Source organism: Lotus japonicus, chromosome 1 (genome assembly GCF_012489685.1).
Source record: "Lotus japonicus ecotype B-129 chromosome 1, LjGifu_v1.2".
Classification (NCBI taxonomy): domain Eukaryota; kingdom Viridiplantae; phylum Streptophyta; class Magnoliopsida; order Fabales; family Fabaceae; genus Lotus; species Lotus japonicus.
The window spans coordinates 101,734,459-101,760,281 of NC_080041.1; the positions used below are offsets into that span (position 1 = coordinate 101,734,459).

At 34.2% G+C, this 25,823-nt stretch overlaps 3 protein-coding genes and 1 long non-coding RNA gene across 12 annotated transcripts; 2 read left to right on the forward strand and 2 right to left on the reverse strand.

Annotated features, from left to right (window-relative positions):
* Positions 1-1,039: 1,039 nt before the first annotated feature.
* LOC130728498 (probable leucine-rich repeat receptor-like protein kinase At1g35710) lies at positions 1,040-6,128 on the forward strand. 3 transcript variants are annotated; one of them, XR_009015687.1, is made up of 2 exons: positions 1,040-1,286; positions 5,089-6,128. XR_009015687.1 is itself a non-coding variant. In XM_057579999.1 (2 exons), the coding sequence occupies exons 1-2, from the start codon at positions 1,220-1,222 to the stop codon at positions 2,513-2,515; spliced, it is 318 nt and encodes a 105-aa protein (XP_057435982.1). In that variant the 5' UTR covers positions 1,040-1,219; the 3' UTR covers positions 2,516-2,808. The 3 variants fall into 3 exon arrangements, 1 of the variants encoding a protein (XP_057435982.1); XR_009015686.1 differs by lacking the exon at positions 5,089-6,128 and adding an exon at positions 1,437-2,808; XM_057579999.1 differs by lacking the exon at positions 5,089-6,128 and adding an exon at positions 2,265-2,808.
* Positions 6,129-6,985: 857 nt separating this feature from the next.
* LOC130728499 (probable leucine-rich repeat receptor-like protein kinase At1g35710) lies at positions 6,986-13,090 on the forward strand. 3 transcript variants are annotated; one of them, XR_009015688.1, is made up of 4 exons: positions 6,986-7,232; positions 7,383-10,944; positions 11,056-11,171; positions 11,272-13,090. XR_009015688.1 is itself a non-coding variant. In XM_057580000.1 (2 exons), the coding sequence occupies exons 1-2, from the start codon at positions 7,166-7,168 to the stop codon at positions 8,459-8,461; spliced, it is 318 nt and encodes a 105-aa protein (XP_057435983.1). In that variant the 5' UTR covers positions 6,986-7,165; the 3' UTR covers positions 8,462-8,754. The 3 variants fall into 3 exon arrangements, 1 of the variants encoding a protein (XP_057435983.1); XR_009015689.1 differs by lacking the exon at positions 7,383-10,944; XM_057580000.1 differs by lacking the exons at positions 11,056-11,171; positions 11,272-13,090 and having other exon boundaries at positions 8,211-8,754.
* Positions 13,091-13,244: 154 nt separating this feature from the next.
* LOC130728497 (wax ester synthase/diacylglycerol acyltransferase 7-like) lies at positions 13,245-16,745 on the reverse strand. Its single transcript, XM_057579998.1, has 5 exons — positions 16,502-16,745; positions 15,451-16,014; positions 14,433-14,786; positions 13,958-14,095; positions 13,245-13,541 (listed from the first exon to the last, which is right to left on the reverse strand). The coding sequence occupies exons 1-5, from the start codon at positions 16,694-16,696 to the stop codon at positions 13,383-13,385; spliced, it is 1,410 nt and encodes a 469-aa protein (XP_057435981.1). The 5' UTR covers positions 16,697-16,745; the 3' UTR covers positions 13,245-13,382.
* A 2,382-nt stretch (positions 16,746-19,127) lies between these two features.
* LOC130728501 (uncharacterized) lies at positions 19,128-22,004 on the reverse strand. 5 transcript variants are annotated; one of them, XR_009015693.1, is made up of 7 exons: positions 21,585-22,003; positions 21,456-21,481; positions 21,220-21,328; positions 21,015-21,102; positions 19,931-20,127; positions 19,672-19,702; positions 19,128-19,543 (listed from the first exon to the last, which is right to left on the reverse strand). It is a non-coding gene; the product is annotated as an uncharacterized LOC130728501 (long non-coding RNA). The 5 variants fall into 5 exon arrangements; XR_009015692.1 differs by having other exon boundaries at positions 21,220-21,331; XR_009015694.1 differs by having other exon boundaries at positions 19,931-20,124; positions 21,456-22,004.
* Positions 22,005-25,823: the final 3,819 nt, after the last annotated feature.

A 25,823-nucleotide genomic window follows, 5' to 3' on the forward strand; every position in this document is an offset into this window, starting at 1 on the left:
TTAGTTTTTAGTTCTTAGCATTATTCATGTGGGCTCGTACTGCCACATGTGCTTAGCAACTCTATGCAGATTTTGCTCCAACCATGAGTTTTTAGAGCATCTTTAACCATGATATTCACTAAAGTATTTACATTTCACTTTTTACAACTCTCAATAATGCAACATCATTTTATTTATTTTTACTCCAACCCAAGAACTCTTAAAAGTTTATATAAAAAAATTATTTTATTAATTGCAAGTTTTATTTAAACCTTTTACATTAAGCAATAATAAATGCATACACACTTTTCATGACTAAATTGAGTTTCTACTCTCACATACTCTCACTAAGAGCATCTACATCCATCACACTCACTAAAATATCTACACTTCATTTTTTACAATTTCTCATAATGTCACATCATCTATACCACTTTACTAACTTTTTACTCCAACCCAACAACTCTTAAAAGTTTCTATAGTTGATTCCACCATCAACATTACATTTGTATATTTTATTATTTATCTTCATTTTAATCTAATTATATTAATTATAAGTGCTTGTAATAAATACAAACTCACTTTCAAGTCTAGTGTAGAGCATCTATTCTCACATACTCATCTTTGCCATGTTGGAATTGAATATGTACTCCATTGGTAATAGATACATATGAGTATGTATTTCACATTAGATACTACCATTGGAGATGCTCTAACCATGTTGGAATTAAAAATATGCTCCAATTAGCATTATTCATTTGGTCTCACAATATCATTATATTAATATTTTTTATTTTCATATAATTTTGATTTAAATTTAAATGTTAATTCAATATTTAAATTAAATCAATGAGAGATAAAAAATTAATTTTTTATGCTAAGAACTCAAAAAAGTAAAACTTCTTATATAAAAACCTAGTTCTTATTTGTAAGAACTAAGTACTCCACGTCATACCATGCAATGGTTACTATAAGAATTCTTATTTTCAAAAAAAACTAAATTCTTAACCATATGAACTAAAAACCTTGTATTGGAGAGGCTGTTATCGCTTAGAAATAATGCAGTCTTGTTTCATGCTCCACCTTTTTCTCATTTATTGCATGATTTTGGTAACTGAGTTGCAGCGTTACAAGCTGCATCTTCACCACCATCTCAGCTTCAACTAGAAGCAAACGCTATACTCAGCAGTGGATGGTGCAACACCTCTGATCCAGATTTCAACATCTCTCATTGCTGTCAATGGCGTGGCACCATAACGCTGGAAGTATAACCGAAATCACCAAAATGCCTTTTCATCCTGAATCAGGTTTTCATTTCGCAACACTCAACCTCTCTGCATTCAACAATTTAGAAAAATTCATTCTCAGTGAAGTAAAATTGCGAGGTTCAATTCCACTAGAAATTGGTACTCTCACCAAACTCTCTTATATTGATCTCTCTTACAATTTACTTGCAGGTGAATTACCTTCTTCACTAGCAAATTTGAGTTTGTTACAACACTTAAGCTTGTTTAGCAACAATATTCCAGGTTCCATTCCTAGTGAGATAGGGTTTCTGAAAAATCTCATTACATAAGACCTATCTTATAACAGAATTAGTGTGCCTAGTTCAATTACAATTTACAAATCTCACACATTTGGAAGATTTAGGCATTTCCAATAATCGATTAGTTGGTTCGCTACCTTCTAATTTAGGTCAATTTACCAAGTTGCGATCAATGAGGCTACATAGGAATTCCATTAGTGGCACCTTGCCTGCTTCAGTGGCAAATTTCACCCTATTAGAAGAGCTTCACGTTTCGCAAAATCTTCTCGTCGGTTACTTCCCTTCTGATCTTCATCGATTAACTGAGCTTCAAGTGTTCAAACTGAATAACAATTCTGTTAGTGGGAACATAGTACCCTTGTCAGGATCGACCTCGGTCACAACCTGCTCAGTGGTAATGTACCACCACAGGATGGATATTTGCGGAAGCTGACCTATTTGGATCTCAGCTGCAATAATCTCACCGGAGCAGTTCCCGGTTTTCTCTATCATGTCGATTATGTGGACATGTCCTATAATTATTTGAAGGGTTCCATTCCAGATGGTGTCTCTGGTTATGATCTAAGAGGGAACAAGGATGTTTGCAGTGACATTTCTTATTACCAAGTCAAGTTTCTGTTCCAACCTTGTTTTCCTCACAAGAAGGGAAGTAAAAAAATAAGCAGGGTAAAGCTCATTGTTAGTCTTCAACTATTTGTATCTAAGCCTTAATCGGTTCATGTTAATATGATGAATGCAGAGCTTGCCTATACTATGGCTGTGAGCAAAAAGTGTGATGTCTATAGCTTCAGAGTGGTGGCACTTGAAACTTTAGTGGGAAGGCATCCTAAGGAAATACTATCAGCCCTTCAATCAACATCAAATGAAGGCATCACATTATGTGAAATACTAGACCCACGCCTTCCAGCACCAAAGATGAATGTTTTAGATGACATAGTTCAGGTTGCCATAGTAACATTTTCGTGCTTAAATCCCAATCCGTCATCTTGACCAACAATGAGATGTGTGTCTCAATATCTTCTTTCACATCTAGCACCATTAAGCATTCCTTTACGTGAAATTACATTGCAGCAGCTCATGGCTCAAAAACTCAGTGTCATTTAGAATTGTCAACTATTGAAGTCGAAATATCAAATTGATGTTGGTGCTATCCGCATTTAATGAAGACTTTGACCAAATTTATCTCCACAAATTGTTATGTAACTTCATAAAGTTATGTTTATCAGGTAACTTATACATCTTCATAAATTATTGTGCTCACCGCAAACACTCAATTTAGATTAGTGCCACTAGATCAATTGTGTTGTGCGTTTCATGTGTTGGAAAGAATTGTTTAGAACGTCTGTTTGATGCTTTCTTTCAATACTTGAAGAAATTTGAAGTTTTGAACTGAAGGAGTGAATCTAATTTATCTTTTAATAGATGACATAATAGCAATAAAAAATGAGAGTTTGTACAGCCTCTTTAACACAAGGCTCTAGCATCATTTAGGATTAATTTTGTGGTTTAGTCTTTGATTAGTAGGCGTAGCTCTCATGAGGACCTCCTTAGCTGTCGCCATAGCTCTAATGAGGGGGCCTTGTGACCTATTTTATTATCACTTATGAGGGAACTTTGAAATTAGAACTTCACTCATGAATGGTACCTCCTCCTTTGATGACACGATGCAATTCCGTTTTCTTTAAAAAACAAAAACAGAAAAGTGAACTAGTGCATGTCATTGTGCAGAGAATGGGATACAAGTTTCATTCTATGCTTGAGATTTTATTTTGGTTCATTGGGTGGTGTCAATTTTTTTTCCTATTGTCTATGTTGAATATGTAATGCTTTCAAAATATGAACTAGAAAATGACTGTTTCTAAGTTTTTACTATGGCTTCCTTACTTGATCTCTGGGAGACAGATTATACCTCATTTATTTATAACTATGGAGTCCAGCTCATTGCATTTACCATCATATGATTTTTAGATATAGGACAAATTTGCTGGTTTTTCCAGCTACGCTAACAGTAAAATATATATGGACAATGTTGAATATTAGACCAGAGCTAGGTTGTCTTAACTTGCAGGTATGAAGAAAAGAAAACATATAAAAAGGACATAGCTTACAAGCTTGTAACAAATTAAATTGACATCAATTTGTAGCATACAATAAGTGCACATAAATATATATATTCTATTTATGTCTAAAGTTCATTATGTGAGGAAACAAGGCGTGTTCTGCAAGCAAATGGGCATTAATAAACTATATACTATGGGAAGGTCATGCATGCTCCAGCTATAATAAAAACCCTGACAAAAACAAGCCTAATACTAATGTTAAGAGTAAATTACTCCTTTAAGAGATGCTTAAATTACACTCTCCTCCTCTCTTATTTCAAAACCTACATAACTGTCCCGTGAGAGACGTTTAAATTACATTCTACTCCCCTCTTACCTTAAGACCTACACTTCTCTAATATATCTTACATTTCTATCCATTATCTTATGAATAGATTCTTATGTGTATTTATTTCCTTTACTTACGATTGTATCACCATTATTATATAATTTTAATTTTCTAATATCAATTATAGGACATTTTAAAGATGAAATAAATATTTTTTATGACGTTTAGAAGTTCATAAAATAAATATTAAAGTGTTTAAAAATTCGCTAATTCCCTGCTATCTTCGCTGGCCGGCGTGACTGTTGGTGTGCTGTTTCAGATCACCTTCTCTGGCGTCTTTCTGTCATGCTCGGTGGCTGTTAGTTAGAGATGGTTTTGATTTATCCTGTGTTTATGTTCTGTTCCTATGTTCTTCTATTGGGGCCTCAATGTTGCCTCATACTAGCTCTTTGTTCTTCTGTTTTGTTTCATGTACTGTTTTTGTATCTGTTTCCTGTTTTGTTTTCCTCATTAATAAAATCTTCTGTTTTCCAAAAAAAAAAAATAAAGAAAAGATTTTTTGTGTGTGGAGACTCATTCATAATCATTTAGACCATTAAAAGATTCATTAAATAAACTATACTAAAGTGTCATATGTATTTATCTCTTAGGGAGGGAGTATAGGTTTTGAAATAAGAGGGGAAAAAAGTAATTTAAGCTTCTCTAAGAGAAGAGTGGTGTAGGTTTTAAAACAAAATTAAAGGAGGAGCTTTTAATTTAAGCACCTTTCAGGGGAGGGAAGAGAATTTACACTGATATTAATGATACATATGATTGATATGAGAAGGTAGCATACATAACAAATTAGTTGATAATGGTGCAAGTTATATGCATGTGTTGCTGAAAAAATCAGAGCTTTTCTTTTAGTCCAAATTAAATAAGATGCTTGAGATGATATATCATATTATGTTCCATTCATTTAATAGAAATATGTTTAACTTATTGATCCATTTTTCATTAATTATTTCGTGACATAATCAGTTATTTTTTGAAAAAGAACTGTCTTCTATGTATTTTTTAAACTCCTTGTTGTAAGATCAAGGTTTGATCAGTGGTTGCATCTCTATATTTTGATGATTACAATTAAGGTTTGTGATGATGAACAATTGTGGTACCCTAACGTTTGTCTTTTTTAGTTGTGACAAACAAGTTCTGATTCTGACCCAAGCTTATTCAATCAGAAGATAAAGACCCAAGGGTAACCAAAAGAGAGTTCTAAAGCTTACCATGTTCGCTCAGAACAGTGGCAAATCCTTCAGAAGTTTTGAAGATAGAAGCTCTCAAGAGGTTCTGAAGAACCGGAATCAGAAGTTCTGAAGACCAGATGTTCCAGTAGGAACGGTCCAGAAGTAGAAGACTCAAGTTCTGAAGACCTGCAAGAAGTTGGCTCTGAAGACCCAAACTATTCTAGCTCTGACATTCAGAAGTTCTGAGGAACATGCCAAGAAGCAGAAGTTGCAAGGTCAGAGGATCCAAGCTTCCGTGTGACTATGATCAGAAGCTTCACCAACGTCCATCTGAAGCACCCCAGATCATAAGTCAGCTGGTGAAAGGACAGGTCGCTGTCATAGTACACATCGTACAGTCATAGCCTGCCCGCCACCTACCTCGTTCAGTCTAGCAGTCTCATATTACAAGATTGCCACTCTAACGGGCAAAACCCTAGCAACGACTACATCAAATGCCTTGGAGTATATAAGGACTGAAGATAGAAGAAAGAAGCTAAGAAACTTTGCTGATATTCCTGAATTCATTCTAACCGATCTCTTAGCAATATTTCTTCATTGTTCTTGAACATCTGAGTTTACCATTAGCTTTTCAGAAGCATTTCTTGTAAACCCAAAATGTCTGGTGCAGTGAATGCGGAGCTTGTATGGGGTGAATTGGGGTGCGTGTGAATCAAACACTGGCCGAGAAGGGAGCACATTGATCACTCATAGATACTCTGCCTCTGCACACCCAAAACATTTCATTTTCCTCTTCAATGCTAGTTTTTAGTTTTTAGTTCTTAGCATTATTCATGTGGGCTCGTACTGCCACATGTGCTTAGCAACTCTATGCAGATTTTGCTCCAACCATGAGTTTTTAGAGCATCTTTAACCATGATATTCACTAAAGTATTTACATTTCACTTTTTACAACTCTCAATAATGCAACATCATTTTATTTATTTTTACTCCAACCCAAGAACTCTTAAAAGTTTATATAAAAAAATTATTTTATTAATTGCAAGTTTTATTTAAACCTTTTACATTAAGCAATAATAAATGCATACACACTTTTCATGACAAAATTGAGTTTCTACTCTCACATACTCTCACTAAGAGCATCTACATCCATTACACTCACTAAAATATCTACACTTCATTTTTTACAATTTCTCATAATGTCACATCATCTATACCACTTTACTAACTTTTTACTCCAACCCAACAACTCTTAAAAGTTTCTATAGTTGATTCCACCATCAACATTACATTTGTATATTTTATTATTTATCTTCATTTTAATCTAATTATATTAATTATAAGTGCTTGTAATAAATACAAACTCACTTTCAAGTCTAGTGTAGAGCATCTATTCTCACATACTCATCTTTGCCATGTTGGAATTGAATATGTACTCCATTGGTAATAGATACATATGAGTATGTATTTCACATTAGATACTACCATTGGAGATGCTCTAACCATGTTGGAATTAAAAATATGCTCCAATTAGCATTATTCATTTGGTCTCACAATATCATTATATTAATATTTTTTATTTTCATATAATTTTGATTTAAATTTAAATGTTAATTCAATATTTAAATTAAATCAATGAGAGATAAAAAATTAATTTTTTATGCTAAGAACTCAAAAAAGTAAAACTTCTTATATAAAAACCTAGTTCTTATTTGTAAGAACTAAGTACTCCACGTCATACCATGCAATGGTTACTATAAGAATTCTTATTTTCAAAAAAAACTAAATTCTTAACCATATGAACTAAAAACCTTGTATTGGAGAGGCTGTTATCGCTTAGAAATAATGCAGTCTTGTTTCATGCTCCACCTTTTTCTCATTTATTGCATGATTTTGGTAACTGAGTTGCAGCGTTACAAGCTGCATCTTCACCACCATCTCAGCTTCAACTAGAAGCAAACGCTATACTCAGCAGTGGATGGTGCAACACCTCTGATCCAGATTTCAACATCTCTCATTGCTGTCAATGGCGTGGCACCATAACGCTGGAAGTATAACCGAAATCACCAAAATGCCTTTTCATCCTGAATCAGGTTTTCATTTCGCAACACTCAACCTCTCTGCATTCAACAATTTAGAAAAATTCATTCTCAGTGAAGTAAAATTGCGAGGTTCAATTCCACTAGAAATTGGTACTCTCACCAAACTCTCTTATATTGATCTCTCTTACAATTTACTTGCAGGTGAATTACCTTCTTCACTAGCAAATTTGAGTTTGTTACAACACTTAAGCTTGTTTAGCAACAATATTCCAGGTTCCATTCCTAGTGAGATAGGGTTTCTGAAAAATCTCATTACATAAGACCTATCTTATAACAGAATTAGTGTGCCTAGTTCAATTACAATTTACAAATCTCACACATTTGGAAGATTTAGGCATTTCCAATAATCGATTAGTTGGTTCGCTACCTTCTAATTTAGGTCAATTTACCAAGTTGCGATCAATGAGGCTACATAGGAATTCCATTAGTGGCACCTTGCCTGCTTCAGTGGCAAATTTCACCCTATTAGAAGAGCTTCACGTTTCGCAAAATCTTCTCGTCGGTTACTTCCCTTCTGATCTTCATCGATTAACTGAGCTTCAAGTGTTCAAACTGAATAACAATTCTGTTAGTGGGAACATAGTACCCTTGTCAGGATCGACCTCGGTCACAACCTGCTCAGTGGTAATGTACCACCACAGGATGGATATTTGCGGAAGCTGACCTATTTGGATCTCAGCTGCAATAATCTCACCGGAGCAGTTCCCGGTTTTCTCTATCATGTCGATTATGTGGACATGTCCTATAATTATTTGAAGGGTTCCATTCCAGATGGTGTCTCTGGTTATGATCTAAGAGGGAACAAGGATGTTTGCAGTGACATTTCTTATTACCAAGTCAAGTTTCTGTTCCAACCTTGTTTTCCTCACAAGAAGGGAAGTAAAAAAATAAGCAGGGTAAAGCTCATTGTTAGTCTTCAACTATTTGTATCTAAGCCTTAATCGGTTCATGTTAATATGATGAATGCAGAGCTTGCCTATACTATGGCTGTGAGCAAAAAGTGTGATGTCTATAGCTTCAGAGTGGTGGCACTTGAAACTTTAGTGGGAAGGCATCCTAAGGAAATACTATCAGCCCTTCAATCAACATCAAATGAAGGCATCACATTATGTGAAATACTAGACCCACGCCTTCCAGCACCAAAGATGAATGTTTTAGATGACATAGTTCAGGTTGCCATAGTAACATTTTCGTGCTTAAATCCCAATCCGTCATCTTGACCAACAATGAGATGTGTGTCTCAATATCTTCTTTCACATCTAGCACCATTAAGCATTCCTTTACGTGAAATTACATTGCAGCAGCTCATGGCTCAAAAACTCAGTGTCATTTAGAATTGTCAACTATTGAAGTCGAAATATCAAATTGATGTTGGTGCTATCCGCATTTAATGAAGACTTTGACCAAATTTATCTCCACAAATTGTTATGTAACTTCATAAAGTTATGTTTATCAGGTAACTTATACATCTTCATAAATTATTGTGCTCACCGCAAACACTCAATTTAGATTAGTGCCACTAGATCAATTGTGTTGTGCGTTTCATGTGTTGGAAAGAATTGTTTAGAACGTCTGTTTGATGCTTTCTTTCAATACTTGAAGAAATTTGAAGTTTTGAACTGAAGGAGTGAATCTAATTTATCTTTTAATAGATGACATAATAGCAATAAAAAATGAGAGTTTGTACAGCCTCTTTAACACAAGGCTCTAGCATCATTTAGGATTAATTTTGTGGTTTAGTCTTTGATTAGTAGGCGTAGCTCTCATGAGGACCTCCTTAGCTGTCGCCATAGCTCTAATGAGGGGGCCTTGTGACCTATTTTATTATCACTTATGAGGGAACTTTGAAATTAGAACTTCACTCATGAATGGTACCTCCTCCTTTGATGACACGATGCAATTCCGTTTTCTTTAAAAAACAAAAACAGAAAAGTGAACTAGTGCATGTCATTGTGCAGAGAATGGGATACAAGTTTCATTCTATGCTTGAGATTTTATTTTGGTTCATTGGGTGGTGTCAATTTTTTTTCCTATTGTCTATGTTGAATATGTAATGCTTTCAAAATATGAACTAGAAAATGACTGTTTCTAAGTTTTTACTATGGCTTCCTTACTTGATCTCTGGGAGACAGATTATACCTCATTTATTTATAACTATGGAGTCCAGCTCATTGCATTTGGCATGCCAGTAACAACCAGGTCCTTACTAAGTTTAACTCAGCCTATGTTCTGCTTTTTTACCAAATTTTATACAGCAGTTTTAACTAGAGTTATAAAATGATTGTATTAGGTAGGTTGCTGGTACTATGTTGCAAGACATTGCAGATTCAATTATACATGTTAAATTCAAGTTATGTGCATTCCAAGTTTAGCTTTGATTAAAGAATTTGCAAGGTGGTGATTGTATGGTGCACCCTGTCTTATCATGATGATTAGATTATTGCACAACTTTAGCATGCTAGTTTTCTGTCAATAGCAAAATGTATTTTGCTAGACAATTATGCACAAGTTTTATTTTAGCAAATCATATCCCTAATTTAATGCTGCTTTTGGTCTGGTAATACCAGATCTGCAATTCAATTTTGGGATTAGGACTGAGACTTTCTTTGTTTCTTGGGTTTTGGGGAAGCTAAAGTGAGTGAACAGTTTCCCCAAGATGGGTGATAGAAGACATTTTGAAATGAAACATCTAAGGCCTGATTCAATTATTTTCGAGAATACCTGTACAGTGGACATAAATACTTTTTGAAGCATCTATTTTTGAAGAGGATAGCAATGAATTTATCTTTATAATTGTGGTTTGGCAGCCTAAAATTTCAAATGTCAGCAATATTTTCCTTACCTTTATTCCTTTAAAGAAATTAAGCCTTTAAGTTTTTATGTTGTTGGACATTTGGACTAGACTACTAACATGGCAATAGAGCCTTTGCAGTCTAGTTCCTTTTGAAGCATTGTGCCTATGCACATAAATTAATCAACATAAATATTTGAGAGTTTTGCAATTTGATACAGGATGAAATAATAAGGCTCTGCTATGTGCTATTTTTTTGTGAAGAAAATCATATATCATCCCTTAAATTCTTATAATCATAGACAAGTCTTCGCTTTTTAATTAAATTCCACCCGTGCAATGGAATTTTGTACATCAATGAATGAAATCCAATCTTCTGTATTCTGTCAGCATTATACAGCTGCAAACGTTCAGACAGAATAAATAAAATGGCAGTGCATAATAGCTTATAAGGAACAATTTTCCCAATGAATTTAACAATGGAAAAAAAATGTTATTTTGGTTCTTCATGAATAGAATAGTAGTGTGATGAAATGAAGAGAGGAACAATTCATTTTATAAGCTGAACTGCCCTGATAATAACCCTGGTGCAGGCACTGCTTTAAATTTTAAAGAACAACATTCGCCCAAGCTTTTCTTACACTGAACTTGGTTTTAATTTGTTGATGGTAAAAGCAGAGGAAGGTGAAATGCGATACGTATCAGAGCAAATTGTAAATATGCATGCTGCTACAATTATAAAACGTGCCCCTAGGCCCTAATGGTTTGTTCTCTACCATTCTCTATGTGTAGTGTTTCCCCCCTTTTCTCAAAAGTTTTATTTTCCTCTCTATATAGCTTACCTCTTCTTGGATTTTATGCTCAAGAACCTACACCCTCACCTCATCCTCTTCTTCCCTCGTGCTGGTAGTGGTACTGCTTCAAAAACTAACAGCTTGATTTTGTTGTTTTCTTCAGCCCACAAGTGAGATAGCTCACTTCAGGGTTTTAATACTCATCAATGCCTTTGCAATTTGCTTGCAGTTTTCATGGCACAATCTCATAATTCCAAGGTACCAACATGAGCTCTACACAAAGAATCCCTTTTTATTGATGCTGATACTACATTCCAGAGCTGTAAATCAACTCAGGAGGCATAGGTAACATAACTATGATAGATAAAGGTTGTATAATATTTATGCATAATTAACTTTCTTCTCATTTAGCTTGGCCCCTCACATGTATCATTGATTTGTCCAGAATCATTTTAAAGATCCACCAGTTCTGCAAATTGATCTGCTCATGGCGGCGTTGAAGTTCTGCTGCTCTTCAATGTTGTGAAACATTATTACTAGTAAAAACATGAAAAAGAAAATGAGAAGACAGAAACAATGGGTTTCAATGAGGCAGATTACCAATTGCATGGATAGCTTCAACAGCAACAATAACATTCACATCCTTAATAAGCTACAAGAAAAAATTACTAGTAAACTTTATCAGTGACTAAGAACTACGAAGATACATTTGAAGAAGTAAACGTGTTCTCTAATATTAGAGAGTTCAAGTTAAAAAAAAAAATGTATTCCCAAGATAGTTGTTGTCATAAACTTCCCATAATAGTATCCCCCAAAAAATCTATATTTGTCATGAGAGCAATTTATATCTGCCAGATATCTACTATATCTTTATTAGAGACTCATGAAATCACTATTCCTAAGAAAACTTTCAATCTGAGCCATTGATTCCAACTTCTAATCCAACGGCTATTCTATTCCTCACCTAATCACACCCACTACCAACTACACTCCCATCTCACTTTTCCTCTCATTCCATACGCTACCACCACCAACTCACTCCCATCATTCGTCAGAGGTGAAAGGAGGAAGAAGCAAACTTGCATCAACAAAAGGATAAATAAGAGGCAAGCTTGCCTCAATAACCATGAATCCTTCTCCACCTTTGCATCAAACCTAGAGTTCAGAACAAAGCACCTCCACCGTCCTCACTTTCGGTCGCTTCGCCGCCGTAGCTCCGGCCACGGCTCAGTGTCCCACCGCTCGCTGTGCAATCTCTGACCAGCCACCAATCACTTCGCCCCTTAGCTCCGACAAGCTTCCATGGTTGGTTGTTCATCTCCCCTTTCCTAAGAGAACTTTTTTTGTTTTTGTTCCCATTATTTTTTGGCCCAACTTGTCCTAGCTGGTACATCCTATTCATTTTTTGTGCCTAGCTTTGGGTTGTCCCATGTGATGTTATAGGTCATCTTTTATTTTTTTGGATTACCACTTGTCCTTTCCCATAAGTCTACAGGAGAAATGATGGAAAATGATGGAAGGGAATAGCAAGAGTGTCAGAAGAGATGATGATGGAAGGGGAAGGAGTGAAGGACCAAGTGTACAGTTAGAGGATGACAAAAAATATGACATATGTTGGTTCATTCAAACAAGAAGGAGGACAGAAGAAGGTTGAAGGAGAAGAGGAAAATCCCATTGTTTGATTATCACGTCTATGTAGTAACCTTTCTGTGACACCCAGGGCCGACGAGGGTGGGGAGTGATCCCCGTGTAGTGAGGCACGGACAAGGAGCGGCTCCTGGCAGGCTTCTAGGCGGAGGGACACATGAATGAGTCGATCTCGCACCCGAACACGAGGTATTCCGAGATTGTATAGGTACAGTTGAGGAGGACATAAAAGATTTGATTGGTACTACTCATAACAACAAGATGCATAACTCCAAGGTTAAGTGTGCTTGCCTTGGAGCAATATTATGATGAGTGACATCCTGGGAAGTTTTCCCGAAAAATGCGTGAGTGAGAACAAAGCGCATTGAAAAGACTCATGTTATTACCGTGAAGGCCAGTTATCAAATCGGAATGTTAAACTTTCTGTCTTAACTTGTATTGTGGCAACGCTAATATGGGTGCTATTCATTTTAACCAACTTTGAATTTAGTTCTAGCTAGCTACCATATGTCAAGTTATATCTAATTGTTTGTGGCAAGGCTAATATGTCTGCATTGTGTGGATGTGCACAAATCATTTTTACCATACTATGAAATTTATGGGGCCGTTTATACTTTCGTTTTCCTTTGGTTATCGGTTTCTTTTATTATATAACTACATGAGGTAGCAGCAATCTTCTCAGAGATAACTACTACACATCTAAACTTAAAAGTTATAAGTAGGCTTCATTAATTTTCAAAGCATACACAGAACAAACTATCTAAATAATTTAGGCATTAAGAAATAGTGGCGAAAATTATAAAAAGATTGTAATAAACAATTCTGAGGATCCAAATAAAATACATGATGTTTAACTTCTTACTGCATGTAAAAAAAAAATATTCTCATTGGTGAGAAGCACACTAATGTTTATTTGGTTTCTACAGGAATTTCCCTTGTTGCTTTGAGTATTGTCTCAAATGCACCTTGAATGCATGACTTCAATTTTTGTTCATCTATGAAGTCTTTTTCCGTTTTGAGGGTAACTCTTATCACTCCCATATAGCTCATCATTGAAATGACAAGACTCTGCAACCAAAAAAATTGAATGTTAGCAGTGCTAATGTATATAGCTAGTTCCAACTTCAAAATACCAAGACTTTTCTTCTTAAGGAAAATAAACAAGAAAACTTCTTAAATGTCCTTTCTGATTTTCATTATTGTTATCACACTTTTTCCCCCTCAAGGAAAGGGAAATCAATATTATTTTCCTCCAACCCAACCAAATCCAAATCCAATCCAAGTCAAGCCACCATTATCATTTCAATCCAAATTTTTACCAGTTGAGTGAAACGTGAACTTTCTTCAGATCTATTAGAAGAGTTTAGCGTCCAGTTCACTATTTGCCTTAGAGTGAATGTTAACGTTTAGTCGTGCCAACAGATATCCAAAGATAACATATATGATGATTCGCTAATTGAATATAGAAAGGGAATTCATGGTACCTCTGGTCCACCAGCCAATGTGAAGTACAAGCCTTTCACAGGATGATTAGCCAAAGACATTTGTTGTACCGGCCCAACCAAGGTGGATATCACTGCACTTGACTTCGTTAGTGTCCCACGTAGGTGTTTAGCTACTTTCTGCCACCATGACAAGAACCAACATTTATAACCATCGATTGCTTGTAGCATTTTAAAATTAAAGAGCTTATATGTATTTATGTTCACTGTAATCATAAATAATATGATGAAAAATGATTTGCAAACATTCGCATAATGCAGACATCTAACAAACACTACAAGTGAGAAAGAAGGTGAATAAATATGAATAATTGATCTGATATACGTAAAAAAGAGAGTTAGAGAGAAAAAGTAAGTGTCTGCTGCGTGTCTCTGAACAATTTGTATCTTTATAATTAGTCATGACTGTAATATGATTATGAGATTATCAAATTCAGTTGAGCCAAATCCAACTAACCTCTTGTCCCCTAAATTTTCCTTCTATGTCCAAAAGTGTCCCGGTGAGTGCAACAGCTAAAGATTGCTTCTTCCTTTTGATGATGTTATGTGTCTCCCGAATGAATTCTAGAGGGTTTGAAATTCTGGTTTCACTTAATTTTGGAATTGGTACATGCAAGAAGGAAATTTTATTGCCCCATGGACCACCGGTTTTGGTGTTGAGCATGTCTCCAATTGACTGGTAACCTTCAATGTTTCTTGTGTTTAGCAATACCAATGCTGTGGAGTTTGATGTCTTTGATTTGGAGTCCATGTCTTGCATGTATAAACGAGTTCCATAAAGCACAATTCCAGTGACCACGTCGTTTACAGTCTGCAATTGCACAAAATCATATAAGAAAACAAATGTCATTAATTTGCAAATACTAAATTGCTTAATTGATTCGATGCATCATTTTTGGCTTAAGAAATCAGCTTTCTCTAGCGTCACCAATTTTGTGGTGTATCCGTACACCGCTTTTAACTTGTAAGCGTAAGATTTATAAGCATGTGAAATAAAGTTCGCAACTTGACAAAATCACAGTAAAATAGTTGCTTGAAAACTATCTATCAAGTAGTTGCGAATTAGCTATTCTCATAACTAATTCGTAACAATTTAGTAGCAATGTTTACATTCACCACTAGCATAAGTGATGAATGCTAGACAAATCCTACAAAATGTAACTCCTTTTGCAACGGTTCTTAGGCGGTCAACAATTTTCCATCAGTATTTCACTAACTTCTTGTAGTGTATATTAATGTACACATAAAATTATTAGAGGTTTGATTCATTCTCACCTATTTTTTCTTTCATCTCATTTCCAACTCACTTTATCTTCTATGCCTCCCTACCTAAGTAGTTAGTCTAGACTTCCACATAAATATTGTGACATATTCTCGAGTAGTTGAATTAAAAAGGAGCAGGTGAATTATTAAAGAGTCACGGACGGTTGAAAATGTCAAAGAAAATTATATTGGAAAAAAAAAAGCAATGTTACCACTCCAAGTTTGGACTTGATGTCCTTGATTTGGTCAATGGAGAATGCCAAGTTTGATATAGAAATTGGTTGAAAATCCGATCCTTCATCTCCTGCTCTTATTGGTGTCTTATCATCATTAAGGATGCTACTCTTCACAACACTCCACGCAAAATCTGAAGCAGTGTTGAAAGCAGAGGACAACATCCAAGAAAACCTTCTTTTGCTTAAAGACTCTGTTTTTGATGGTTTGAGAGAGGGAAATGACAAAGGGAGAGAAGGATCATCCACTCTTTGTAAACAAGAAAGAAGTGCACCCATGAGAGAGTATCCATCTCCAAGTGCATGGTGAAGCTTAAAGATTACTGTGCCTGATGCATTATTTGTAGGATAATTGATCATATGAATTTGCCATAATGGTCTCTCTTGTGGTAGTTGCTCCACTGATATGGTTGACAAATAATCAAGAAAAAACTTGTCATAGTATTCCACTGTTTTGCCTTCAGGGAATATAGGGGTTTTAACATGGTCTTTCAAGTTTACTTCAACTTGCTTCCAACTTTTCTCTCCATTTTTCTCTTGATTCTGTGAACAATATAATGCATGTCAAAGATCAAATTAACCTTGTGAAATTGATAATTGCAAAAATATGTGATCTAACTTGATAACAAATTTAGTAATTATACTTAAACATGCAAATAGTACATATTCTCAATTTTTTATCACTTTTAATTATAACATATATTATATCTCTTCTTTTTTTTCCATTCAGAATTGTGTTGGATGTTTGCATTATACGAATCTATAAAAATCATTTTCATAACAAATTAAACAAATAAAATTATTGATAGACATACATTTTCCTGTACATCCTTTGGACATTACATAGTGTGACTTAAAAACCACCACAAAATAATATGTTTGAAGGATGTTCGTGACATCAAATGTATCTCTATGTATTATGACCCATAAACAAACTAAGATGTGCGCAACAGAAGATCCAAGGCAAAACTTATATATATATATATATATATGGAACAAAACTTAATAGCTTGATGGAAATTAAGAGAACCATGATGGAAGAGAAGCGTGGATTGATAGGAAGGAAAACATGTTGAAGAAGAGACATGGTTTGCAAGTCATGTATGGGAACTTCAAATTCCAAAACTCCAATTATGTATATGCGCAGCACAGAGCTGTTGAAGTATTGCCCCATAGGACTAACAGGTTCTGTAATTTGCTCCTCTAGTTCCATAGTGCTTAACATATATAGTAGGTTTGAAATCAGAGAAATTTAAAAACCTGCAAATCCTCTGAAGCTTTGTTGATACATGAGAATTGAGGGGAAATGGAACAATATATAGAGGAGAATTGAAAAGAGTATAGAGTAAGGACAAAACAGAAACGGGAAACACGTGATAGAGTTGTCTTGTTACAGTAATTAGGGTCAGCCCAACACTAAACAAGGTCTAAAGCAAAATTTAATGTGAGGCATTTTTACCTAAAGAAATATTTATTTATTAAAAATTTTGGGGCCTTTTTTACTTAGTAAAAAAAATTCGGAGGTTTTTTTTTACTTAGTAAAAAATTGTTTTTTAGAAACCTAAAACCTTTGTTTTGATGGCTTGGCCCCGGTCTGCAGTAATGTGTTATAGTTTGGTTTGAAAATTGTACAACTAGTTTTATTAATATAAGAACTAGCTAGGTTGTGCAAGAGTGAAAGAATACAGATCACCTACAGGTAGAAATTGAGGTGTCACAGTCAAATAAATTTGGGGATGTAAACAAGTTAGATTCTTTTTGCAACAATATTTTTTAAGTTACAAAGTTCATTTACATGGCTACAAATTCTATGGTCAACTTTATTTACATAGCTACATTTATTTCCATTTAACAATTTGTGTAAAACATCCAGCTAGCGATTTTATAAAAAAGTCTAAATATGTTAATTGCTTTTCACACATTAAGAAAGTTTGGCTTTTATCTTCCGATCTAAAAAATAAAAAAGAAAGCTTAGCTTCATTTCAGACAAAGTTATATTAGGCAACTTTATTGCAGATCATGTTAAAATTAGTCCACGTACTCACAAACTATATATGGAGATGTTATTTATGATATAAGTATGATACTTATACGTTGGAATTGTTTCTTATGGTTAACTCAAGTAGTAAGAACTATGAGTCATAAGAGTTAGAGAGATGAAGGGTCAAGGTTCGAATCCTGAGAAAAGACTAACTTACTAACATTACTAACAATTATCATTTACACGCTAAAATTATTTGTTAAGAAACTCCATTAATTTATGAATTATATTTTTCTTTATCCACGTTCGACAAAGTCGTATTAATTTTCAAAGTGCTTCAATTCAATGTTGGAAGAATAAATGCTCTAGAGACAAAACTTGGAGTACTCTGAGATATGTTCACCGGTCATCAACAAAGATTGCTGGCTAACTGTATAACGCCGAACATTAAATACTAGTGAAATCAAAAACGTATATGTCCAATATATTACTCCCTCCGTTTCTATATAACTAATATTTTAAGAGTATCTACATCCATCATACTCACTAAAATATCTACACTTCATTTTTTACAATTTCCTATAATCCACATCATCTACACCACTTTACTAACTTTTTACTCCAGCCCAACAACTCTTAAAAGTTTCTATCGTGGATCCCACCATCAATATCAAATTTTTATATTTTATTATTTATCTTCATTTTAATTAATTGTAAGTGCTTGTAATAAATACAAGCTCACTTTTCAAGTCTGGTGTAGAATATTTATTCTCACATACTCATTTTTGTCATGTTGGAATTGAATATGTACTTCAATGGTCATAGATACTTATATAAGTATTTATTTAATATTAGATACTACCATTGGAGATGCTCTAAGGTTGTTGCACAAGTATTAAGAGATAACAATTAATATTCTTGTTTTACTAAAATTATTATCTAACTTCCAGTTACACCATTTATTTCTCTTATTAATTCTAACTTTTCAATTTTTCAACCACCAATAAATGAAGGGTACACTTGGTAAAGAAGAATTAATGCTCTCTTGAAACTTTAAAAGTATCAGCTATATAGGAACAACAAAATAACCAAAATAGTATCAGTTATTTAGGAACAGAGGGAGTATATGTTTGTCTGCACTCTAAACCCGGGGACCCCAGCATCTCGCATTATATAATGTAATACAACACGTTTTCTTTAGATAAGCCAAATGTCTATTAATGGGGACCATGGATGGATCTACTTGAAGGCTAGGTGTGGCTACCAGTTTTTCTTTTCTTTTTTTCAAATTAAAAATTTATATGCTTGACAAGAAAACCCAACATCTAATTCACTACAACAAATTTGCCATATACCAACGGCAGAAAACTATCGGTAAAGGGTTTAAAACCGTGGGTATAACCCAAAAAACCTTTACCGACGGACATCTCATTTCGTGGTTTTTAATTCGCTATACCCATGGATAAATTTTCGTCGGTATATCCTATAGTGACCGTTTTGAAGCCGTAGGAAAATACTTCGAGATATACCTACGACTTCTTCCGTTGGTATAGGTATTAGCACTACAAAAAAATGTTTTTTAGCAGCGGCTTCTAACCGCTGCAATTGTACAAGTTTTCAAAAACAATTAACATCAAAATAATGTAAACATATCAAACATAAGCATATCTAAGCATCAGATAAAACTTAATACTACTTTATTCTAGAAAACAACATAACAAAGCTTACATAAAGTAACTCAAAATATAGGGTAATTTGCTTTTTTCCCAATAGCATGAATAACAACCCAATTTGAAAAAATAAGTTGGTAGCTAACTAAAAAATATCACTTGTAGACGATTTCAATCTGAATCCAATCCCATTAGCCTTTGGAAATTCCTAAGCCAAGTTGTACCAAAGGCAATAGAACAGAGAATCATAAAGAAAACAGAGAATGACAAACTTAATGCATAAACTATTATACTTACACCATATAAACTCATCTTGGTAAAGGCTTGCAATTGATGCATTGATAATAACACAACCATTGCTTTGGTGAAGGTAAGGAAGAGCCACAAGCATTGGATAAACATTCCCCCAAATATTAATATCCTGAGAATTAAATTTTTAAAGACCATATTATCTAATTGATAGACAAAAAACATGAAGATTATTATGTAAGAATTTCAAGATTATAGAAGCAAGGAACAAACAGCATGGGAGATAATAAAATGTCTAACCTGTCATATCATTTATGGCACTTTGGGCATCCTGCATATTAAATGCATAAGGACATGTCAGTTTACAAATTCAACACATAATCAACATTATCAGATTTTGCTGGATTCTATCACAATGCTATGTAGATTTTTAATATATTAAATACTTCTTTTCATTGTATGGTTTCTAATTTAGTTTCATAACATGTCTCTAAGGGTACTGTTTTAAAGGCCTAAATTGAGAAAACAAGGCATTCACAAGAAAAACATAAAAGCTTACCATATAACCTCTATAAACAGCCTGGATTTTAGTAGCTGAGGCATATTGGTTCTGTTGTTGCTCTCTTTCAAAGTCCCCAACTATTTTCTCAATGCTACTTGGCTCCCTGAAGATGGGGATGAAAGAATTGGTCTCTCCATGCCTTTGTTTTCCTATCACTTCTTCTTCTCTTTTGAGTTTTTACTATCTGAATCCTACTATATTGATAAAAATGATTAGATATATCAGATGCGTAGAAACTCAAACAAGTTCAAATTGGAGCAAAACTTGCTGTAACTTTAAAGTAAGAGTTATGCAAACACTAGCTTACACATAAAATAAACATCATCATGTAGATGTTGCTTCCTGCTTTAAAGTTCAGAGAAAAGAGGCATAATATCTTAAAACTAATGCAGAAAGCAATATAATGTTAGAGTGGTTGGATGAATGACAAGTAACTTCCTAGATAAATTTGCAATATTTCTAATAATCTGTTACTAGTTATGAGGAACCTAATTTATATTTTACAGATGTGTTTTAAGATGTGAAACATCATAATACATCTATAATGCTTGTAAACCAAAAGAATGAAATTTTTAATTCTGCCACAGATCTGTCCATAACAGTTCACTGTCACTAGATTTTCAACAAATTTATTCACAGTGACCCTATCCTCTTTGCATTTTTGGATCAGTAGTGTGATAACTGATTTGGTTACAATTGACTGTGATAAAGTGAGTTGAAAATGAAGTAGTAAATTTTCAAATATATAATACAATTACTAGGAAAGTGATTTTCCTAAGGTGAGGTTGTGAAATCCTACTCCTACAATTGATTATTATCCATTGCTGAAGCTAAGGTTTTATAGTTTCATCCCAAAATTGATTTTCGAGCTAGAACTCATTGTCAAAGAAAATATCCAAACACTAAAATGTTGATTTTGAAAGTGAAGAATCAATTATGACATTCACAAACAAGCATCCAAACAGAACAGGTTAGACATCTGATGAAGATGCCAAATGAAAAACATAACCAAAAACAACAACATAACCAAAATTTCACATTTTTCTTTATAGATAGGAAGGAATTTGCATTAACTACCTACCTTCCACTTGGGCAGTGTGTGAAAACCTTCTTGATTGCAGCAAACTAACTCCCCTTTTTTCCCATATCACTAGCATTACTCTCTCTTCCTATAAGACAAAATCAAGACAAAATTTTCAACTACCTCCTATTATAAGATAAATTCACTAGTTGTAAGATCAAAATCATTCATGTATTATGAATTGTAGTGCAGGTGTTCCACATACCCAAGAATTGCTAAAACTGTACATTCAAGTAAGAATTTGCCTCCGTGAACAATCAAAGGCTTCACGTTCTTCTATTTGCATCCTAGTTTCTAATTAGCTTTTTCCATCTCTTCTAAAAGCAAAAAAAATGATAGTAAGTCATATCACATAAGAGCATCTCATAAACAGAGGAGAAATGGAAAGATAAAACCAACAGCAACAAAAATAATGAAACAAAAATCAACAGAGACATGTACCTGACATTCTTGTTTGAAGAAATAACCTGGACAAGATCAGTAAAAGGAACATCAACAACACGATAGAAAATTGAGCAAAAAATGGCATAAAAATGGAAGGTTCTACTGTGTGGAAGAGTCAGTGTAAACCCTTGGAGTTACGAAATCCCTAAATTGCATTGTTCGAAAGGGTTTCCAAGCTCAGCAGCCTTGGGATGGAAATGGAGGGCCTTGAGCTTCTCGCCCCTCTCCTAGTGAATGAGTCCAACATCCACTATGGCTAGGGCGGAGCCATGAGAACCTGCTACCCAAAGGCTCAAACTCATGAAGATGGAGGTTTGGTTGAACGACGAGATGGCGACGGTCGCCGGAGTCCACCGCGGAGAAGACAGATCGGTGAAGATGGCGACCAGGAGCGAGGCCAGGAGCGATGATGAAATTGAGTGACAGCGTGGTTAGGGTTAAGGGATGAACACATTATGGGAGGGAAATGAAATTTGAGAGAGAATTTCCGGGAAACAAAAGAAGGGCCAGAGTTAAAAAAATTAAGGTATCAGTAAAACATCTAGCGATAAAAAGAAAGATTTTGTGGGTATATAAAACACCTATACCTATAGTTGTGTATCTGTCACTAAAAAGAATTAGTGATGGTAATAAGTTCCCGTTGGTATACAGTACTTATACCCACGGTTTAAAATATGTCCGTTAGTATATGTTGCTTATACCCACACTTTTTACCACTGTCACTAAAGATGTCCGTGGCTATATGGCAAATTTGTTGTAGTGATTGCAAGTTATTTTTCAATTTAAAGTTTATTGTTTTGATTTTACTCATGTCTCTAATTGTAAATTATTTTTAACGTCTCACAATTAAAAATCACAATTTACAGAAGAGAAATTATATAAGAGATAACCCAAAGGAGAAGACTCAACATCTAATTCTAATAGAACCAGAAGATTCTTCTAAAATAATTTAAGGAGTTTGTTTAAATTTCTTAGAGATATAATTTCTCTATATGTACATTCACAAATATCTAAACTATGAAATTGTTGTTTAAGTTTTAAACATCAAGTTACTATAATTGCTCTCTTTAGTCTTTTCTTGTACATTCACAATTTCCTTGTGTTCGTTAGTTTTCTTCTATTTTTCTTGTATAGGCAGTTTTGCTTGAGTTTGGTATTTGTGGTAGCAGTCTGTGTAAGCAGTTGTCAAGTGTCGTATGTTCTGTGTTTTGATAAGTGTTGTAACTTGATATTGTATTTTCTCTGTTTTATTGTTCCTGTTTCTTTACTGTATTGTTGTTTTCACTTTGTTTCTTTTGTTATAATTTGTTGTAAACTTAGTCCTTCTTCGACCGTAATCTCTTCTATTTCCATGAGAAACTTTTTCTCATGGTTTTATCTATAATATTTCTCTTTTTCAAACAAAATATTTTCAATATATTTTAGTCTATAATTTCTTTTGTGTTTAGCCACACTGATATATAAGGTCTGGATCCACCCCCGAATGGGGTATAGATTCAACGGAGCCTTTTAGGAAGCACAAGTTTTTCTTGTATAATTGTACACAAGTATTACCTTTTGACTTGTTATACTAGGTTCATTAGGTTAATTTTTTTTAAAAAAAAAAAAGTGATTATAGTAAAAAAAATAGAAACCCAAAAAATAATTACAATAAAAGATTAATATTTATTCATCATTTCCTTCATCCTCTAAAATAAAAACCAGAAAATGAATTTTGGCCCCATAACATCCAATGCCTTAAGGTTTTGGGTGAAAGACGTGGTGTCTAATTCACTTGTGGTGTGCTCTTGTTAGCCCAATGTGATGATCCCCCCGATTTTATCCTCTTGCGGCCTAACAGTGGTATCATAGCCGATGGTTAGTGCGATCATCGTGAAGGCTTCTTGTGTCGAAAGTTTTCCTAGCAATAGTGGCTAGGCGGCGTATCTCGTTGACCCAACGACGGTGCAAGTATTTGGAGGTATTTACTTGAGATAGACTCACACTTGAGAGGAGATTATTGGAAATTCAAGTGTGATTAATAAATCCCACATTGGATGATTAGGTGAGTGTTGAGCACTTTATAAGTAAGAGGACTCATAACCACCGACCTCAATAAGAATAAGGCCTCCACAACTAGCATCTCTAAGATTACTCTGACAACTGTCATCCAAATTCAAGCCAAGCCAGCCCGTCGTAGGAGGCTACCAAGTAACCCAATGTTGGGCCCGAAAATACACGTCATGGGATATGCTAAGTGACAACTTTGAATCAACGTCGCAGCCACATGATGCACTGGTACCTAGCCCCTGAGACCATAGCACACCCACAATTTCATATCGACCAAGCATATAACACAAAAATAACACGACCATGCCCATGTATAACAACAATCCACTCCTGAAAACCTAAATCATCCCAAAAACCTGAGATCTCACTAAAACTAGTTCGCACCCACAACTGTCACAGAAGCAAACAATCCTGAAGACAATGCAACTGATCCAAAGCAAACAATCCTAAATACAAATGCAAAAGATCTTGAGAGAAAGACACCCAAAAACATGTCCAACTTGTAAAATTTGCCTACGATAAAGCAGAGCTGTCGTTGGAAGAGCATTATGACAACACTGAGGATCTATTGATTTATTTTGGACAAACAAAATGTATGAAACTAGCACAAGGAGTGCTAGAATCCAAAGTACAAATAAATCTCACTTCTATGACAAAGCAATAAAGCTATGGTTGATAAAATATAAATTAATGTCATTATATATTTTTAAGTAAAAATAAATAAAATATAAAATTAAGTTTCAGAATAAAAAGGAAATTTATAATTAATATTCCCTTCGTTCCAAAACTATTGTACTTTTAGCTTTTTTTATTTTGTTCCAGAACCATTGTTATTTCACATGCATATTCAAAGCACTTTATTTCATTATCTTCCATTCATGTCCTCATTTAATATTATATCTCCTAAGTATCACCTCTTACTTCCACCAATCACAATTTCTCACCAATTAGTGGCCCAATGATTTTCAATCTCTCTCTTTCATATAACTCATATTAAATAAGGGTGTTTCAGTCAAATTATAACATCAATTAATGAACTCTTAAACTATGTGCATAACCCTTAAACTACAATAATTTTGGAACGGAGGGAGTACATTACTATCTCCGTTCCTATTTAACTGTCCGGAGAGAGAAGAAACACACATATTAAAGAGTGTATTTAACTTTGTTAATTTTCAAAAAAGAATTATTTTGTTTTCCCATTTTACCCTTTAGAGTGTGTTTTATCTTTCCTTATTTATTGCTTCTACAAGGGTACTATTAGAAAAAACATCATTTATTACTCTCTTGAAATGTTAAGTAGACAGATATGTATAAATAAATTTTTTCCTTCAAAGTTGACAATTATTAAGGAACAGAGGTAGTATTATACTAGACTAAAATTCACTTACCGACAAGGTGTTGGCCTAATGACAAGCAAACTAAACTTTATAAGGATGAAAGTTCAAGTTCAAATTCAAAGAAAAATATTTGTTAAAAGAAACATGTAACCATTTTTTAAATGGGTGCCTTGAAGACAAAAAAAAATATTGAAATTAACGCAATAGAAGAGAAAAAATAAATAGACGCAAGACTCACGCATATGCGCAAAATAAAATATATGGACAATGTTGAATATTAGACCAGAGGACGTAGTTAACTTGCGGGTATGCAGAAAAGAAAGCAGATGAAAGGGCAGTTTGCAAGATTGCGACAAATTAAATTGACATCAATTAGTAGCATGCAATAAGTGCACAAAAGAAAGCAGATGAAAAGGTGCAAGATTGTGACAAATTAAATTCATACTCATCCGTTTTAAAATTATTGTAGTTTTAACTTTTTTGTTTCACGTAGTACTCCTTGTACTTCTCTTCAATATAATTACAAATGCTTATCAATTTTTTTTTTTAAGTTCTAAAACCATTGTTGTTTTACATATCCAAAATACTTTATCTCATTCCCTTTCATTCATGTCATCATTTAATATTGTATCTCCTAAGTACCACCTCTTATTTCGACCAATCACAATTCTCACAAATTGTTGACACCAATGATTTTCATTCTCTCTCCTTTATATAACTCATTAAATAAAGGTGTTTCAATCAAATTATAACAACAATTAATAAACTCATAAACTATGTGCATAACCTTAAACCACAATAATTTTGGATCGAAGGGAGTAGTATCGAGTAGTAGCATGCAATAAGTGCACATAAGGAAGCAGATGAAGAGGCAACTTGCAAGATTGTGACAAATTAAATTGTTACTATTGAAAAGTCTATTTTTTGTGAGGTTGAGGGAGTGGTATTTTTGTGGTACTCTTGTCTCACTACACGG

What these genes read in the sequence shown, in the direction of transcription:
- LOC130728498 (XM_057579999.1), top strand. Translation starts at nt 1,220, where the DNA reads ATGGCGTGGCACCATAACGCTGGAAGTATAACCGAAATCACCAAAATG. An exon ending in GCCTTTTCATCCTGAATCAG is followed by an intron (nt 1,287 to 2,264) that starts GTTTTCATTTCG and finishes TGATGAATGCAG; the next exon opens with AGCTTGCCTATACTATGGCT.
- LOC130728499 (XM_057580000.1), top strand. Translation starts at nt 7,166, where the DNA reads ATGGCGTGGCACCATAACGCTGGAAGTATAACCGAAATCACCAAAATG. An exon ending in GCCTTTTCATCCTGAATCAG is followed by an intron (nt 7,233 to 8,210) that starts GTTTTCATTTCG and finishes TGATGAATGCAG; the next exon opens with AGCTTGCCTATACTATGGCT.
- LOC130728497 (XM_057579998.1), bottom strand. Translation starts at nt 16,696, where the DNA reads ATGTTAAGCACTATGGAACTAGAGGAGCAAATTACAGAACCTGTTAGT. An exon ending in CACGCTTCTCTTCCATCATG is followed by an intron (nt 16,015 to 16,501) that starts GTTCTCTTAATT and finishes TATTGTTCACAG; the next exon opens with AATCAAGAGAAAAATGGAGA. An exon ending in GAAAATTTAGGGGACAAGAG is followed by an intron (nt 14,096 to 14,432) that starts GTTAGTTGGATT and finishes TCATGGTGGCAG; the next exon opens with AAAGTAGCTAAACACCTACG.